This window comes from Meleagris gallopavo, chromosome 25, assembly GCF_905368555.1.
Source record: "Meleagris gallopavo chromosome 25, MGAL_WU_HG_1.1, whole genome shotgun sequence".
Classification (NCBI taxonomy): domain Eukaryota; kingdom Metazoa; phylum Chordata; class Aves; order Galliformes; family Phasianidae; genus Meleagris; species Meleagris gallopavo.
The window spans coordinates 3,244,956-3,261,385 of record NC_139428.1 but is presented as its reverse complement, the minus strand read 5'-3'; the positions used below and the strand labels follow the sequence as shown (position 1 = coordinate 3,261,385).

The window sequence follows — 16,430 nt, the reverse complement described above, 5'->3', positions numbered from 1 at the left end:
CCGCAGCTGCTATTCGGGGTCCTTTCTAACCTCGAGTAGGCGGGAACGCACTGTGTGCCACGCACGGGCCCCTTAGAGCAGTCTCTCTGCTCTTTAGGCTGTGCAGTGAACGTGTGTTTTACTACTGAGGTGTCAAATAGCAAAATGTGGCTCGCAGACACTGCAGTGAGTGCAGGGGTTAAATGGCAGAATGAGCAAAATGGCACCGGTGTGTGTGTCAGTGGTGTCAACCCCACAGTGCCCATAATTACACGGAGCTGTAAGTGAATACAGAGAGAAAAAACAACGGCTGCTGGAGAAACACTGACAGAATTATTTTAATTAGGCCAACACTTGATGTGGATGCGGTCAAATGGCTGCAAGCGAAAGCACTGTGCTGGTTTCCTGGTTCCTGTGCTGGTTTCCTGGTTCTAAGAATGTTATTTATTGTTAATTATTTTCTCTCCGGTGTCCCAGTGCCTTCTTACACCTAATTTCATTTACTGGTTTTCATAATATACATTTATAGACTGGAATTTTCTCTTCTACTTTTATCCGGCTTACATATCGCCAACTATAATTTTAATCCTGACTTCTCCTCATCTGTGGATTTGTATGTGGATTTTTATGATGTACGTTTTCCTTTGCAGCTGGAAGGTTAATGCAGAAGCTTGGCACAGAGGTTTAAGCCATCCCTCCATCGCCAGCAAAGCAAGCAGATGGTTCAGAAGTTATTTAGCTAAAAGCAAAAGGGCTGCACAACTTCTATCTTAACCTCTGCGGAAGGCTAAAGCTGAACGAAAAAGCTGCTCATAGCTGCTCTGGCTTCTATCACAAAGCCCAGCAGCTAGCCAAGCACACTGCTTGGGCAGCCATGCTATATCTGCAGGTCGGTGGGGGCCCGCCGGCTGCTCGCACTGCTCGACAGCGACGGACGCCCAGATAAGGGCAGTGGTTGGGGGCTGCCGCAGCCCCGGCTCTGCTTGGAGCCAATGCTGGCCTCCCCTGCCGAGTCGGGGGTGTCGGGGCGGCTGGGGTGCCGGGTGTCGGCTTTGGGGGGCAGTTGGCCTTGGCTCGCGCTGAGGCTGCTCCGTCTCCTGCTGCTGCTCTTGGTGAGGGAATTTGTGGAGGATCCGACGCTCTCGGCCGCTGCGGAGCTGTTCCAGGAGGAGATGATTCCGTGCTGTCTTCTGAGGCTGGCAACGGGAAAAGGCTGCAGAGGGGGCTGTGACAGCATCTCAGCAAGGCTTCTTGAAGCGGTATCTGCATTCTGAGTATCAGCAAGGAAGTGTTTCTGATCAGCTTCTTTCTGTGAATTCCTCATTTCAGTCCCAGGCCTGGCCAGCAAGCCCTCAGTGCAGTTTGTGCTAGCATTCTGAGTCTGACCAGCTAAAGCATTTGTAGCTGGCTTTTTCTTTGGCAGTTTGTTTTCCTGGTTGTGGTGGGTGTAATTGCCTCTATTTTCTGTGTGGTTATTTTGAATAGACTGGAACATGGGAGCGGAATTTAAGACCGGGTAGATGGCAGTGTCGGTTTGCTTTTCCATTAAAAAGGCATAACCACTAAGTACAGAAGGGAGAGTTTTTTGAGGAGTTGCAGATATTCCCAGAGAAGAGCGGGGTATCACAGAGTATTTCTTGGATTTGTTTGTGTAGAAATTGCCACGGTAATCCTTGTTTTCCTCCTGTCCACAAAGACCTATTTTAATTTTTCGGAATCCGAGGTGGATAATTTCTAAGACATTTAAAAGCAATGATACGGTCGCTATTGACTGCATGAATAGGATGAACACTGTCTTTTCTGTTGGCCGTGATACAAAGCAGTCGACTACGTTTGGACATGGATCTCTTTGACATTTATAAAGGGGATCCAGGCGAAACCCATAAAGCAGATACTGCCCAATCATGAAACCAACTTCCACTGCAGACCTAGTGAAAATGTGTATCACGTAAGTGCAGAGCAAGGAACCTCGCAGGGGTGCTTTGTTCAGCTTTCTTTGGTCCAGCTGCCTGAGCTCCCTCTCCAGCCTTTTCCGATATTCTGTCATTTCTAATTCAGTGCTTTCAAGTTCCACTCTCACCTGAGCTTTCTTCTTCTGCCTCTCTTTCTCTAAGGCTCTTAGTCTGTATAAGGCATGACCCATATACACCAAAGAAGGAGAAGACACAAAGATAACTTGCAAGACCCAGTATCTTATGAGAGAGATGGGAAAGGCCTCATCATAGCACACGTTCCTACAGCCAGGTTGCTCGGTATTGCAAATAAATTCTGACTGTTCATCATTCCACACGTCCTCGGTGGCCACTCCAAGGACAAGCATTCGGAACACGAAGAGGATGGTTAGCCAAATCTTGCCAATAATAGTGGAGTGAATGTGGACCTCCTCCAGAATGCCTCCAAGGAAATTCCAGTCTCCCATGGTTATTGTGCCATTTTAACACTAGAGTATGAGAGAGCAAGCATCAGATATTGTAAAAGCTGCAGCCCATCTTAAATTCATTACAAAAAAGCATCACCATCGCATGGTGTCAATTGCAACATGACGCTACTCGTTGGCATTGTAGGCATTATTATTTCTCAGCTAAAAGACAAAGAAGTGCATCCACCTGTGTCCAATTTATCATTAAAAGACACCCAGACAAGGATGTAACTATGAGGTACGCAGCATCCCCTGTGCATCTGAGTCAGTGGAAAATACAGTGCCTGCCTCACAACAGGACTGGGCATCCAGGGATCTGCTTCCCCATCATCCAATAGATCCCACTGTGAGAGTGGGATGTTTATCTGTAGGATACCTGAGAAGGTGATGAGTTTTTATTTATTATTTGCAGACAAACAGAGAAATACTTCCTGGCTCTCATTCTCAGTGTTGTGAGCAATGTGTTGCAGCTGAAGTGATGGTTCTGTCCTGTTAACTTTTTGCCATGAAATCTGGTTACGCTTAGGATCTCATGAGGAAATAAAACACAACAAAAAGGCAGTGACCAATTATTTTTAAGTATTTTTAAGCATATAATTGAGAGCAAATAACTGCTTTCTCTTTGTGGATGACAGTGCTAAGCAAACAAATAAACCCCCATCGCCAGTCCAATTCCCTCTGCTTGATGACACCTTGTTTGAACAGTGTCCAAGCACCAAGTGCTGCTACCTTTGCCCACGAGCCTATGAAAAAAAGAATGACTTATGCAAAAAATTATCTGCTGGTTTCATAAACAGTTCTGTTTGTAGATATAACATTACTTTGTTTGGAATTCAGTCACATTAAAATCAGCATAATCTGATTTTTTAGTACATAGGTCATTTAACACAGAGCTTTCGGTTCAGATGTAATTAATTTTGGCACTGTAAAACAAGAATATTAAGGAAGTAAATGGATGTTAAATTCTCGTGGCTACAATATTGCTGACTACAGAGGAAATGTTACATTGAGACAGCTATTAAACACAAAAGTACACTTTCAAACTGGCAGACAAATAGTCGTTAGACATCATAAAAGAGAAACAAGTGAAAATAAACAGCACATTAGAAATAAAACATACCTTTCTTTACAGAAAATGTGTAAAATCAAGCTCTGTGGTATCCAGTGACAACCCCTGACATCTTCCATCCGTGTGCGTGGATTTCACATTACGAACAGTTTGTGTCAGCACCCCAGCAATTGGTGGAATGCAGGCTCTGCACACTTGAATTTATATTTGCTGGGGATGGAGGGAGGAGAAAATCAATTTGTTGGTCTGTCTGCTACAGCTCCGAGCACAATTCAACTGTGACCAAAATAATATTTATGGGAAGGGAGGGGGAATCACTTTTAAAGAAAAGCTAGAAATGAAAAATCCACAGCTTGAGCTTCCTACCAACCATATTCCCTTTCACCCTCCAAAGGAAAGAGGTACATCGCTGTGTCGGAGCTTCCCAGCATAGGCAGAGATGAGGCAGGGATGGCTGGGTCCATAGCAGCCCAACACGAGGCCGAGACGTGGCACTAAGCACTCCTTTAGGTTTCTCTGATCAGTGCCCTGCTAAAGTGCATCGCCAATACAAGTGTCCTGCATAGGATGAATGCACTTCCTTTACAACAGCTCCGAAGAGCCCATCGATGCCTTTTAATTTCGGTCTGAGGATCAGTCAATAGGTCACGTCCGATTTCACAGCTCGGTGGCAGTGAGGGAAGCACTCGATTGCTCCGGCTGTGCCACCAGTGCTCTCTGATAAGCACTTGCAGCAGCTCTGAGGCATCATCCTGCTGCTGCTACAGAGGGATCTTCATCCATCCACACGGTCCACAGATGCATCCCAACCTTTGTAAAGATGCTGAAGCTCTGTTTGATAATCTCAGGTGTTAGAGGAAGCGTTGGAAGTATCCAGTGACAACTTCATGCTAGTGATGTGCTGCTCTGTGCTTTACTGCAGGTACTTTGCAGCTATAACTGTATACACGGACTGGCACACTCAGCATTTAGCAGTGCCAGGACAGAGCACTGCTTTCTTTCAGGTCAAGATCATAGAGTCATAGAATGGCCTGAGTTGCAAAGGACCACAATGATCATCCAGTTCCAATGCTCTGCTGTGTGCAGGTCACCAACCAGCAGCCCAGGCTGCCCAGAGCCACATCCAGCCTGGCCTTGAATGCCTCCAGGGATGGGGCATCCACAACTTCCTTGGGTAACTGTTCCACTCACTTTTACTGTAATTGGTTTTGCTGTAAAATAACTCTGTGTTTCAGCTAACCACTAAATTGCGTTTTCTTAGCTCAGGGTCAAACTCCCTAAAATCCCTTTGATCAGGGAAACATTCTCCCAAGACCTTTTCGTTCCTACTCGTCAGTAATGTGCAATTCATATGAAGAATTGATTTTTATTTCCTACTCAATCTGTCTGACCCACAACGACCAACTGGATAACCAGAGCACAGACATCAGCAATGTCCCATGGGCTGTCAGCATAGCGCAGACTCACTCTGATGGTTCTGTTTCCATGGTTACATCAGGGTCACAAAGGATGAACTGCAATACCAACAGATTTGGACAATCATACTATTTAACGTTGTCCATGACTGCAAAATGCAGCAGTACTGTGTTAAGAGGCAGATTGCAGAGTGCTGTATAGAGACACGCTGCTGACATTCCACCATTCTCAGTTGCTGGCGTATGGGATCAATTGTTATTGATATCTATGCAAACCAGTAGTTGCAGACTGCCGGGTCTGCTTTCCCAAACACTATTTCTGAGGATGCCCTGGCATTACTCTGAGGGTTAAGGTGGTTTTTGGTCACTGGTTATTTTCAAGCTTAGGCAGTGTGCAGCATTTCTACTGGGGATGTTCTTTATTCCTGCACAAGCTCCTCACTCCCTTGCAGAGCTCCTTGCAAGGCAGCAGGACGCCCAATGTTCCACACTAAGCTGAGAGACAGCTCAGTAACATTCAGGACTTCCCAGCTTAGGAATTTTGTAGATTAAAGGTGGCAACATTTAAATGTCATTCCTACGGCCAAGAAATACCAACCTGACATGCCTCAGCACCTTCAAACAAAAAGCAGTTGGCACAGCACCAGTTGGCATTGAGCGGCAGCTGTGCTGGAGCCGGAGGGCAGCAGTTGTGGCTCTGCAGCTGCCCTGCACTGCTCAGATCTGGGTTCTGTGCTTTGCCCTGTCGAGGCAGTGCACTGCTGTTGTGCAGGGGTGCAGAGCTCCTCCAGATCCCCCAGGTCTCAGTCCCCACCAGATCACCCTTCAGACCCCAGGAAAGCAACAGAGCGAATCCTCCTGGAAACTACTACCACACAAACAAAACAGGGGTTTGGGAAAAGCAGCACAGATTTACCAAAGGCAGCTCATATCTGAGCAACTGGACAGTGTCCTGCAAGATAACATCTTTAGCCAAGGTGAGGGAGCAGTGCTCATCGTTCACCTGCATTGCAACACACTGCTCCCCACAGCCTTCCTGGAGACACACAGACATGCAAGCAGGGCAGGGCAGGGAAAGGCCATGCAGACGTCCCATCTGCAGCTGCTCCAGGTGAGAGGTATGCAGCCCCACTGCTGCTGCTGAGATGGGGTGGAGGGGACAGCCGTGGGGACCCCTGGGACAAAACACACAGGGCTCAGCAGAGACCAGGCTGCACCACACTGCCACGTGGTTCTATCTGTTTATTCAGATATCGGAATTAAATCAGTGCACTATTTCATGAATAAGATGGGATTAATTCTGAATTAAAAAGCACGAAGAGCAGCTCTTATTTCCCTCCCTGGAGAGAGCAGTGCCAAGTGACAGTTTGCAAAGCGCTTCCTTCCTCTCCTCGGAGCATGCAGCTTTGGCCATGGCATCCCCTGCTCTGCCCTGGATCTCAGTCTTCTTTGAAGCTTAGTTTGTCCTTCACCTTCCGTGCCATGTATGCAGCTGTGAGCACGGAGCAGGTCACAGTGAAGACACACAGGGCAGAGAAGTGGTGTGCCAAGTCACCCTGCAATGAGGAATAGATGTGCCGCCTGGACTCATAGTCCAGCACCACGGCCTCGATCTGTGCCAGCGTGCAAAGCACCAGAAAGACATGAAAAATCTGATGGCTCTGCCCGAAGAAATAGCATTTCCCAGGGAGCAATTTCTCTGGGTAAGGATGGGAGAAAAAAAAGGCACCGATGAGGAAGAACAGCACCTGGCACTTGTGGTACAGCAGGGCCGGGTCCGTGTGCCCCGCAGGTGATGCGGTGCAGATGCGGTGCACAACAGGGCTGATGTCCAGCAGGTAGGCCAGGCCCGAGGGCACCTCCTGGCACAGCCGGCTCAGCAGCCATGCTGACTGGTGGAAGTGGAACTTGGCGTAGCACGAACCTGCACATGACAGCCAGGCCAGCAGTGCAGCCGTGGGCATGAAGAAGCCCTGGATCTTCTCGTGCCAGCTGGGCTCGATGGCATAGTAGTAGTGCACCAGCGCACTGCCATACTGGTAGATGGCCACCCCTACGTAGTCCATGAAGAAGAAGCTGTAGTGCCAGAACTCAGACTTGGCCTGCAGGAGGTGAGCGAGCGTGCTGAACGTCAGGTAGGTGATGGATGCCGTGATGATGATGAGGAGCGGCTGGGCGTGCGGGTCCTGCCCAAAATCCACCCTCTGGGAGAGCTGCTGGAAGCGCAGCAGCAGGATCAGCGTGGCCACCAGGTGAGTCCACACGTTGATGGCTTCGTTGTGTTGTTGGAAGAGCGTGGAGAAGTAATAGCTCCAGGTTTGGTGCACCGGGCGGTAGCCGGTGTGGATGTAAGGCTTCCAGAAAACCCTCGGCACCTCGGAGCTGCTGACAGTGGTGGGCACTGGGGGGGCCAGCAGCTGGGGGACCTGGCGCACGTTGATGAAGAGGCGGCTGAGCTTCTCTGCCACCACCGCCGCCATGGCACAGCCACACTGCAGCTCTCGTTGCTCGAAAGCACCTTGGGACAAAAAGACAGTTCTGCTGTGAGGTTTAATAATAACTTTACCAAAGAGGCTGCCTGAATGCATTTCTTTAGTTTTTTTCCTCTCATATGTAAGATCCTCCGTGACTAAAGAGCGACCTTGTTACAGCTGACATAACAGATTCACTAAAATCAGCAATATGAAGGAGTGGGAAGGGATGCTTCAGCAGTGCCACCATTGTGCCCCATTCCATACAGGTGACACCATCTGGAAGAGCAGAGAGGTAATTAACCCCATACTAGTGCTCTGTAACGCTCTAATTAACTCTCCAGGGCACAGTGGCTCCTAGTGAAGTTCAGCTCACCCCCTCCCTGCACTTTAGAGTGTTCTAACAACTTCCCCCTCCAGCAACAGCCTCAACTTTCCCTTGCTGGTTGCCTGCAGCATCTGTTCCCAAGCTGCAAGGAGCAGCATCCTGCAAGCAGGCTGACAGCTGCCCTGCAACACCGCTGAGACCACAAATAACTGCAACATCAGAAACAGGGCATGTGAGTGAGATGGTCTGAGTTCTCAGCATCGTTTTCCAGCTCCACATTTTCCATGTGGCTTCACACAAAGACAGTGCAGCCTGAGTAAGTTTGTCCGGTTGCATCACTGATGTCCAGCAGCGTAATCTCAGTGAGCAAGCTTTCCATATTTACATTTATGCAGCTGCTGTCCCTACCGAGATAAAGGCAGCCACCCCAGCTTGTTTTGCCTTTTACAGCAGCCTTAAGAACTGAACAGAATTTGCTCGAGGTGATCCCTCACCCCACTCTTTACCTGCTCTTGCTCAGACAAGTTGGGAAGAAACCAGCCCAGCTCTGGTGCTGCTTTAAGCCTCAGCTCCTGCCAAGTTCAGTCACTTCAAGTAGGGCTCAGCCAGGAAAAGCTCTTCAAAGTTTGGAAACAGGAGGGGGAGGGAATGGGACTGGATTTAAAAACAAGAAACAACAGAAACAACAAACCCACCTCTAGAATTTCCTCATCAGAATGGAGCAGCCAGGTCCAGAACTCACGCCTGCCTGAAGCTGAGGAGCGGAAATGCAGATAAAATCAGCTGTTTACTGCTTGGCTTCCCTCTTAAATGCTCTTTCCCCACCTTGCCCGGTGACCGAGGCACTGCACCAACAGCAGCCACTGGCACAGGGTGACCCTTGTCCTTGCTCGACCTCCTGTGACACGGGCAGGGCGCCCAGGGAAAGCCAACTTAGTGAACCTTCCACACTCGCAGACCTGCTGATCTCAAATAGTCGCAGCGCTGCAGCAGCTTCTGCTGCTGACAAAAACAGAACTGCTGGGGTGAGGCTGATTTGACCAAATTTTTCCAAAATAAAGCCCTGGTGTGGCACGGAGAGCTCACCCTGCTCCTGCACATGGGGAGGTGGCTCCGCTCCGCCTTCAGCCCCTGACGGTTCTGCTGCAAAAAGTCCCTCGGAGGAACGCTGGGATGAGGCCAAGGGAAACGCGTGCCCAGAGCAGCCCAGCACGGGGCAGGAAAGGCACCGCAGCATGGCACAGGCTTCTCCGAAACTTGTCGGAGCAGGACTTAATCTGCAAAGCTCTTCCCAGCTGCAAAACCTGAAGCAACGTTCGGTATGAGCAGATCAAGTACTGCGGTGTACCAGCAATCATTAACCCGGTTTGAGCTCGGAATAACAGCCTCCACACGACCGTGAGATGTCAGCAACGCCGCCCTTAACGCCTGTTATTTCCTGCGGAGCTTTCTTTGCCCCAGCAGCACCCGCCCACCCTCTGGATGAGATGCAGCCTCAGCCCTCCTCCGCCGCACGGACGGCGTTCAGCATCCCGCAGCACAACGCTCCGCTGCCGGTCCCGCCCAGCTCAGCTCCGCACCGACCCCCCTCGGAGCTCCATCCCAACCCCGGACCTCCATCCCAACCCCGGACCGTCCCTTCCCCATCTCAGACCCCCACCCTCACCTACGGAGCTCTCCTAGGAGCACCGACACCGACGGAGCCTCCGCAGCGGCCGCCCCAGCGCCGGATCCGCTCCGCCCCGTCGGGAAACGCCGCCGCCCCGCGTGGTGCGGAGGGGGCAGCGGGAGAGCAGCCCTCGGCCTCCGCCTATCGGAAAGCCTCGTTTGTATCATTCCCTCATTTATTCCTCTCCCTTACTCCTATCACCCTTGCAGCCCAAATAAGGCTTTCTGTAACTCGCTATTGAATCAAAGGTTATCTTGTCAGGCAGCTATGAGCTCGTGTGGTCATTTTTAAGCAGCTTTTTCACTTTTCTGCCTGAGCAAAATGGCTGTTTTCCTCCTCCTCCCTCAGTACTCACCTCCCAGAGCTTCACTCCCACCTCACAATTCCTCTCTAAGGAGTTCAGCTCCGTTTATGCTCACAGCAGAAGCCATGGAAAGAACTAAGATGAAGGAACAGAAGGGCCCAAGTTTGCATCTGACAGCTTTTGGCAAGTCAGAAACTCGTGTTTTAAAAGCCTTTGTGTTCTTAGTGCCAGTTGGGTTCTGGCAGTGCTCTCATCCTTCTCTCCTCCCCCAAAAAGAAGGGGGGGCTTCCAGCATTAGGGGTACTTGGGTTTTGCTCAGGCAGCAGATGAACACATTAAAGTGAAGAGCTGATTTTTTTTTTTCCCCATTGCTACATAAGTATGATCTTAAATAAAGGAAGTGATTCAGTGATGACTTAAGCCTCTACAAGGCAGTAGAGAAACACTCATAGCTTCAAGCCCGTCCACAATGAGCACCTTGCACACTCCTCTTCACCTCTGCAGGTGGATTCTCACATTAATTTCCATGCTCTCTGCTTACATGGCAGTAACACATGCCTCTAAGCCCATAAATCCTGTACTGAACCCCACTGCAGCTGGCTGGGTGCTTACAGGCAGACACAGCTCATTTTAAATTGTCATCTATGTGACACCAGCACTGAAAAATCCTTCACACAGGATCTCAGCCATCCCAAATATCACCATTGGCTTTACGTCACTGCATTGGCCAACTTTTCCTTTTGTTTCAACAGAAGCCTCATCCCACATCCTCCTCCCTTTTCCATTTTTGCTATTTAAGTACAAGTTAAGTACAATCAAAGGCACTAAGCATGAAATGTGAAAGCTCCCTAAACGTTTCCTCATTAGCAAGCCCCAGAGATAAGTGATCCAGAACTCAGTAATACCCACTGAATAAAAGATATCCTCACCTTGTTTTCCATCCCAAACTGTCACCAGGTTGGTGCCAGATGATCCAGGCATGAATTAAACCCAAGCAAACGCAGCAGCAAACCCCAAAATCAAGGGCACAGCTGGGGAAAGGCAGGATGGGACAGGTCTCAGAGCAGAGCCTCTCTGTGCCTGACAGGAGAAACTGCAGAACGCTGAGCTTCCCTGCTCTGAGGGAAGGAACCACGAAAGCCAACTACTTCAGATCAGGGCACTGTTCATGATGAAAAGGGGGGTGGCTATTAACTCACCCTAACTGCAGTCTTGTCTTTACTGCAGAGCAGCATGAGTTCTTGTGGGTGTGAGACAGTAATCTCAGAGGAAAAGTATTTTGTTTTTTAAAAAAAAGCACCTGTACAATGTAGACACACTCCTCCTGAAAAGCATCTTTACTCACAGCACAAGTACAGTTGCATCTGCTTCACTGCCCAGAAAAACAAACATGACATGCGTTCCCATGGGCAGGAGCTATCTTCAGACTCACCCTGCAGCAGTTTACTCCAACACATCTGCAGCAGACATCAAATCAAAAACAATCTCTAACAGCATTCTGCTGGGGGAGGCACATGATGCCAAGACTGAACGGGTTTGGCTTTCACCAAAGCTCTGTGATGCTGCAGGAAATGGTACACAAGTCCCAGTTCAATAGCACAAGTTATCACCCAGAAACCCTTACCAAAAAAAACAGAAGGGTCAGATCAGAGTCATGTGGCAACAAAGACGTGTTTGTTGAAGCATCAGCATCTGAAGGGAGGTGGTTCTAAACCATTTCAACAAAAACACACAACAGCTGACAACTGCTGAGGTGTCCAAACAAAGCTCTTATTGTAAAACTGAGACAATGAAAGCGCTCTAGGGAAGAGCCAGTTATGCAGCATGCCCATGGATGTAAGGAAAAGTGCTGTTACAGAGCTTTCTATGCAGTGCTGGGTAAGGATGCCTGCTGGAGGCCTCAGCCAACCGTTTATGTCATTTTCAGAAATCATTCTCATGATAACAGCACTGTGCAGCTTTATTTAGTCACTCAGTTACAGCAGTATTTTAAAAGACTGGGACAGTCAGATTTTTGAAGTGTAACAGATATTCAGCATGGAACAGTATACTACATATTCCTTTCACAAATGTCTTACAGAGCTGATACAGTACTAGCCATCAATCCAGCAGCAAGCGCTCTGGAGTAGAAAAGGATGCAACAAGATAGCTACACTGGAAAGACAACTTTAGAAAAAGTGAAACATGTAAGGTCTCCCCTCTAGTCCCCAAAGAAAGCATACAGTTTGGATCTAACTTTACAGTTCTACATCAGTTTCTAGAAACTTAAAAGAACAAAACCAAAAAGCAAAACCACTGGCCAGTACAGTCTTTGGATATTTAGAGGAGGGGGAGAATGTCAGTTTCCAGAATGAAGTCAGTTGGTTTCGGCCTCACCAGGGTCTTTGCCTTCTTTGTTCTTTCGAACCTCTTCAATATGCTTATCCTGAAAGACAGGAGCAGGGACATATCAGCCCCCCAAGCCCGGAGGCAGGGCACACAGCAGAGCCCCAGCTTGCTTCCCACCCCTCAGCTCACAGCAGGTTCCTAATGGGGGTTACAAAAGGCGGCTACAGAATGAAGCTTCCTGAGAGCAAGCAGCCCAGAGTCACCCCATCTCCCCAAAAGGAGCATTCCTACAAACTCTTCTGTGGATTTAATAATCTTATTTCAAAATTAGAACTCCACAGGACACTGAAGGATATGTCTGCTCCCTCACTTGGCCATTTACTTGGCTCTACCTATCTTTATTGATACATTCCCTCCCAGACAGAACCAGGACTCCACACATACCTTCTCCCTCAAGCGTTCCAGTTTGGCAGCCATTTGTGCCTCACGGTTCTCTTTGTTAGCTTCCATTTTGTGGGTCAGCTTCTCCTCTGCCATTTTGCTGAAGTTGTTGTTCTCTTCAATTGCTTTCTGAAGCACTTCTTTTTCATGCTCTCGTTTCTCAGCTAGCTGCTTCAAGACTTCTGCTTCATGAGACTACAAACAGACCACGCACGTTTTGGACACAGAAACGGATGAATGAGGACAACTACAATCCTGTTGCTTGCAATTCCTAAGAAGAGATTTCTCTGCTATTTTCCCCAGAACAAAATAACTTCCTGATGCAATACAAAGCTCCCTAGTACTTTCTCCACCCCCATAGCCTACATTTCACCATTACAAACCACACAGGAAAGCAAATTTCTATAACTGAAGTCTTGACAAGCAGGATACTTCTCAGAACAAACAGTATGGGTAGGTTTTCATTTCAGTAGACACAGCTGTTTTTCTCAGTAGCGTTTGGTATGATGTTATGCTTTGATTTTAGGCAAAAAGCAGTGTCAATAACATACCAGTGCTTCTAGGTGTTGCTAAGCAGGGCTACAGAGAACCAAGGACGTTTCAGTTTTCTTAGCTTCTCCTACTGCCTTGCCAGCAAGGGGGCTGGGGGAGGCACAAGGAGCTGGGGGGTGGCAGAACCAGGACAGTCAACCTGAACTGGCCAAAGAATGGCTACTCCATACCACGTGACATCAGGCAGAAAGTAAATTTAAAGAAGGGGAAGTTCATCAGTCAGTGGGTGGTGAGCAACTGCTCGTATGCGACTTGTCATATTTATACATACACATATATATAATGATCATAACCATAAGCCTTTTCCCCCCTCTTCCTTTCCTCATATCTTGAATTTTTTTTTTAGTCTCAACTCAAGCTCTATTTTTTTTTTTTAATTATTATTTTTTGTCCAATTCTCAATCCTATCCCACTGGGAAGGGGGAGGGAGGGAATGAGCAAATGACTGCATGATGCTTAGCTGCCTGCCAGGCTAAACCACAGCAGGATATTTGATGCTAAGACCCATAGAACTCTCCTACAACACTCCTGCTTCTCAAGATGGTGGGTTACTGTGATTCTGTTGCACAGGAGACTGCACTCCACTTAGTAAGCCTCTGCACTGCTAAGGGCTCCAAACCACATCTGAACAGCAGGAACTTACCTCAAGATCCTTTACGCACAAGGATTCTAGTTGCAGATTCATCACTAGATATTGTAGAAGAAAGTGAATCCTTCAGTTAAGTCTGTACTATTAAGAACTGCTTCTTTCTTGAAACAGCTTCCCTTCCCAGCTAAGTATCTCCCTGCTTTTCAAGTGATCATTCAAAACCATTTTGGGAATAAAGCTTTGTAAGAACAAACCTGAATTCCTAACAAAGCCAAATTAACATTCACAATGTAATACCAGAAATAAGCTCCTCACCACTCATCTTAAGAAAGAAATTATATTTAAGAAAATCCTAATGCCTGCAGGTCTCACTTCTATCTGTCGTTTCAAACATACCTTGCGTCTCTCTTCTGCTGCTTCCAGTTTCTTCTGAATTTCTTCCAATGACAGATCCTTCTTTTTTGGAGGAGAAAGAGGAAATTCTGGGGCTGCCTCTTTTGAGCGGGGACCAAGAATCAGCTCAAATGCCTGCCCAGAGGCACGCTTTTCCAGTTCTTTCACTTGGATATCTAAGAACACACAACAACAACCACCCTCAGTGGTGTTTTAAGCCAGGAAACTGACTTGGCTAAGATGAGCAAGCCTTCAGTAATTCAATGCCACCAAGCTGGCTTAAGGAGACAGCTGCATCTGAGCCAATAGCTGTGTTTTAAGCAACAGCACCACTATTTTAAAAAAGGAAAAAAAAAAAAAAGGCAGTGGAGAGTTTTGTCTGCTGTTCTTCCTGGATACTGCATCCTAAGGCTGCAATAGCCTCAGGTGCTTTATGTATCCAGAGTCACAAAAACTAGCATGGCAAGACTATAAATAGGAAGAAAAAAAAAAAAAAAAGATCCCTTCCTTTCAGTGAAAGTCTAAGGCAATGTTTTTATTCGTTAAAAGCCAGGAGAGCCAAGAACTGACAACAGCTCCCACAGAAACACGTGAGGCAGCGTTCTGCTCTTTGAAGACCTCTGAGCAGACACCTCAACCCCGTGCAGTTTCCTTTTTGATCATCAAGCTGCCTGCATGACAGCTCTGTTGGCTGAGCAGATGGCACACAGACGAACCGCATCCTATCTGCTAACAGCGTGTGATGGCTCAGGGAGCTGCTTTAACAGCTTCTCTACAGCAAGCCTAGCGATGGGAGAGAAGCACGGCAAAAAGAGTTAATTATACATTTGGTGCAGCTCAATTATTATAGAGGGAAGCAAACAGACAAGAACAATGCAAAAGAGCATCGAGCATATCGTGCTCCGTACCAGAAGTAGCCATGACCGAGGCAATCCGCCTGCAGGAGCCAACAGGAGACCTTCAAGCAGATAAAGTCCTGGAAAACAAAGAAACACGCGTCTGAATCACTCGCGGTTTCTGGCCGCGTTTGGGATCTGACTGCATTTACCGAGCAGCAGACAGACGGCCGGGTCGCAACACGGCGTTATTTTTCCCTTTGTTTGAATCCACATCCATTAAAACACGCAAAGCCAGCAGTGTCAGATCTCCCCCCCCCCCCCCCCCCCCCCTCCCCCAACCCCACCCCGCAGCACCGAACGGGCGGACCCGACCCCAACCCCGACCGCGACCCCTCCCACGTTGCACTGCCCCGCTCCGCCCTCCGCCAGCCAATCAGCGCCGCGCGTTGACGCGGAAGCCCCGCCCCTCCCAACCGCACCGAATTCAAACGGCCGAGCGAGACGGCGCGCGCGCAGGCGGGCGGGCGCGCGGGGGGCTCCGAGGGGGCGGAGCCAACGGCAACATCCGGGCTCCGTCCGACGCCCCCCCCCTCCTGCCCCCCCTTAACCCAACCCAACCGCCGCAGGTGCGGCCCCCGCCTCCCTTCTGCCCCCCCTCCCCAACCCGCAGGGAAAAGACCCCTAACGCGAGAGGGGCTTCGCAGGCGCTGGGGCGCGGCCGGGCGCCGCCCCTTCCCCAGCTGACAATGGCGGGGTGCTGTCAGCCGGGGGCGCGGCCGCCCCTTCTCTCCTCAGCCGCCATCGGGGCGGTTCCCTCGGAGCGATCCCCCCTCCCCCAGCCCATTGTCTCCCGCGGCGCTCTCCCTTCGTCGCCGCGACGCCCGCGGATCGAGGGAACAACACCCGAGGTTGAGAGGACAAAAGCAGCGCCTACAGACCCCCCGCTTCCCTCCTCCTACGGCTGCGGAGCCGCCCCGTCGCGCTGTCAGTCCCCTCACAGCCCCCCCCGTAACCCCGCGCTGCGGCACCGCGACCCCCGCAAGGACAGCCGCCCCCCACTCCGAGCCCTTCTCCTCAGACCACTTCACAACCGCAGAAGTGCGGCGGCGGAGGCGGCCACCGCTCCGTCCATCCGCGGCCGATCCCGACGCCGCGCACCCACCTGCCCGCTCCGCCGCTCCGGTCCCACTCCGCTCCCGCCCGCCCCGCCGCGCACAAAAGCGCCAAACAAAGACACGTGACCCGCCCCGCCCCGCCCCTATTGGCCGAGCCGAGCGGCACGTGCCGGCCGGCGGGGAGGGCGAAGCTGGGGGCTCTGCGCCCCCTCCTCCGCCGCCCGTTGCATGCCGGGAGCCGTAGTCCGTAGCGGGCGGGCGGAGGCGGTGCGGGGCGGCGACCCCCGCGGCCCGGCGGTGGCCCGGCGGAGGATGCGGGGCCGCGGCGCGCCGTGCCTCGTCTCCGCGGGCCGTCCCGGGGGCTACGCGGCTCCGTGCCGCGCTCTGGTCGCGTTCCCGGAAGGCTGCGGGACTCCCTTTGTCTGCCGCCCCGGTGGCGGGGAGGAGCGGGAGCCCCGGGTGGCTGCGGTCAGCCTTCGCTGCGGGGATTCGTGGCGGCGGTGACAGGGTGGACAACTC

General features: G+C 50.2%; 3 protein-coding genes across 11 annotated transcripts; all 3 read right to left on the bottom strand.

Moving 5' to 3' along the window:
* Positions 1–2: 2 nt before the first annotated feature.
* Positions 3–3,655, bottom strand: GJA9 (gap junction protein alpha 9). The gene is made up of 2 exons (XM_085208554.1): positions 3,519–3,655; positions 3–2,419 (listed from the first exon to the last, which is right to left on the bottom strand). The coding sequence occupies exon 2, from the start codon at positions 2,396–2,398 to the stop codon at positions 857–859; it is 1,542 nt and encodes a 513-aa protein (XP_085064680.1). The 5' UTR covers positions 2,399–2,419; positions 3,519–3,655; the 3' UTR covers positions 3–856.
* A 2,455-nt stretch (positions 3,656–6,110) lies between these two features.
* Positions 6,111–9,937, bottom strand: PAQR7 (progestin and adipoQ receptor family member 7). 9 transcript variants are annotated; one of them, XM_010723371.4, is made up of 4 exons: positions 9,348–9,666; positions 8,768–8,985; positions 8,377–8,435; positions 6,111–7,400 (listed from the first exon to the last, which is right to left on the bottom strand). In XM_010723371.4, exon 4 carries the CDS (start codon positions 7,360–7,362, stop codon positions 6,322–6,324), a length of 1,041 nt encoding a protein of 346 aa, XP_010721673.1. In that variant the 5' UTR covers positions 7,363–7,400; positions 8,377–8,435; positions 8,768–8,985; positions 9,348–9,666; the 3' UTR covers positions 6,111–6,321. The 9 variants fall into 9 exon arrangements, with proteins under 9 accessions (XP_010721673.1, XP_085064684.1, XP_085064685.1 ...); XM_085208558.1 differs by having other exon boundaries at positions 9,352–9,666; XM_085208559.1 differs by lacking the exons at positions 8,768–8,985; positions 9,348–9,666 and adding an exon at positions 9,706–9,937.
* A 1,659-nt stretch (positions 9,938–11,596) lies between these two features.
* On the bottom strand, positions 11,597–16,045 carry STMN1 (stathmin 1). The gene is made up of 5 exons (XM_085208562.1): positions 15,959–16,045; positions 14,866–14,933; positions 13,961–14,133; positions 12,427–12,618; positions 11,597–12,079 (listed from the first exon to the last, which is right to left on the bottom strand). Exons 2-5 carry the CDS (start codon positions 14,876–14,878, stop codon positions 12,011–12,013), a joined length of 447 nt encoding a protein of 148 aa, XP_085064688.1. The 5' UTR covers positions 14,879–14,933; positions 15,959–16,045; the 3' UTR covers positions 11,597–12,010.
* Between the last annotated feature and the right edge of the window lie 385 nt (positions 16,046–16,430).

Coding starts and splice junctions, on each gene's coding strand:
- GJA9 (XM_085208554.1), bottom strand. CDS start 2,398: ATGGGAGACTGGAATTTCCTTGGAGGCATTCTGGAGGAGGTCCACATT.
- PAQR7 (XM_085208559.1), bottom strand. CDS start 7,362: ATGGCGGCGGTGGTGGCAGAGAAGCTCAGCCGCCTCTTCATCAACGTG.
- STMN1 (XM_085208562.1), bottom strand. Junction 12,619..13,960: donor CAGCAGAAGAGAGACGCAAG/GTATGTTTGAAA, acceptor GTCTGTTTGTAG/TCTCATGAAGCAGAAGTCTT. Junction 12,080..12,426: donor TGGAACGCTTGAGGGAGAAG/GTATGTGTGGAG, acceptor CCTGTCTTTCAG/GATAAGCATATTGAAGAGGT.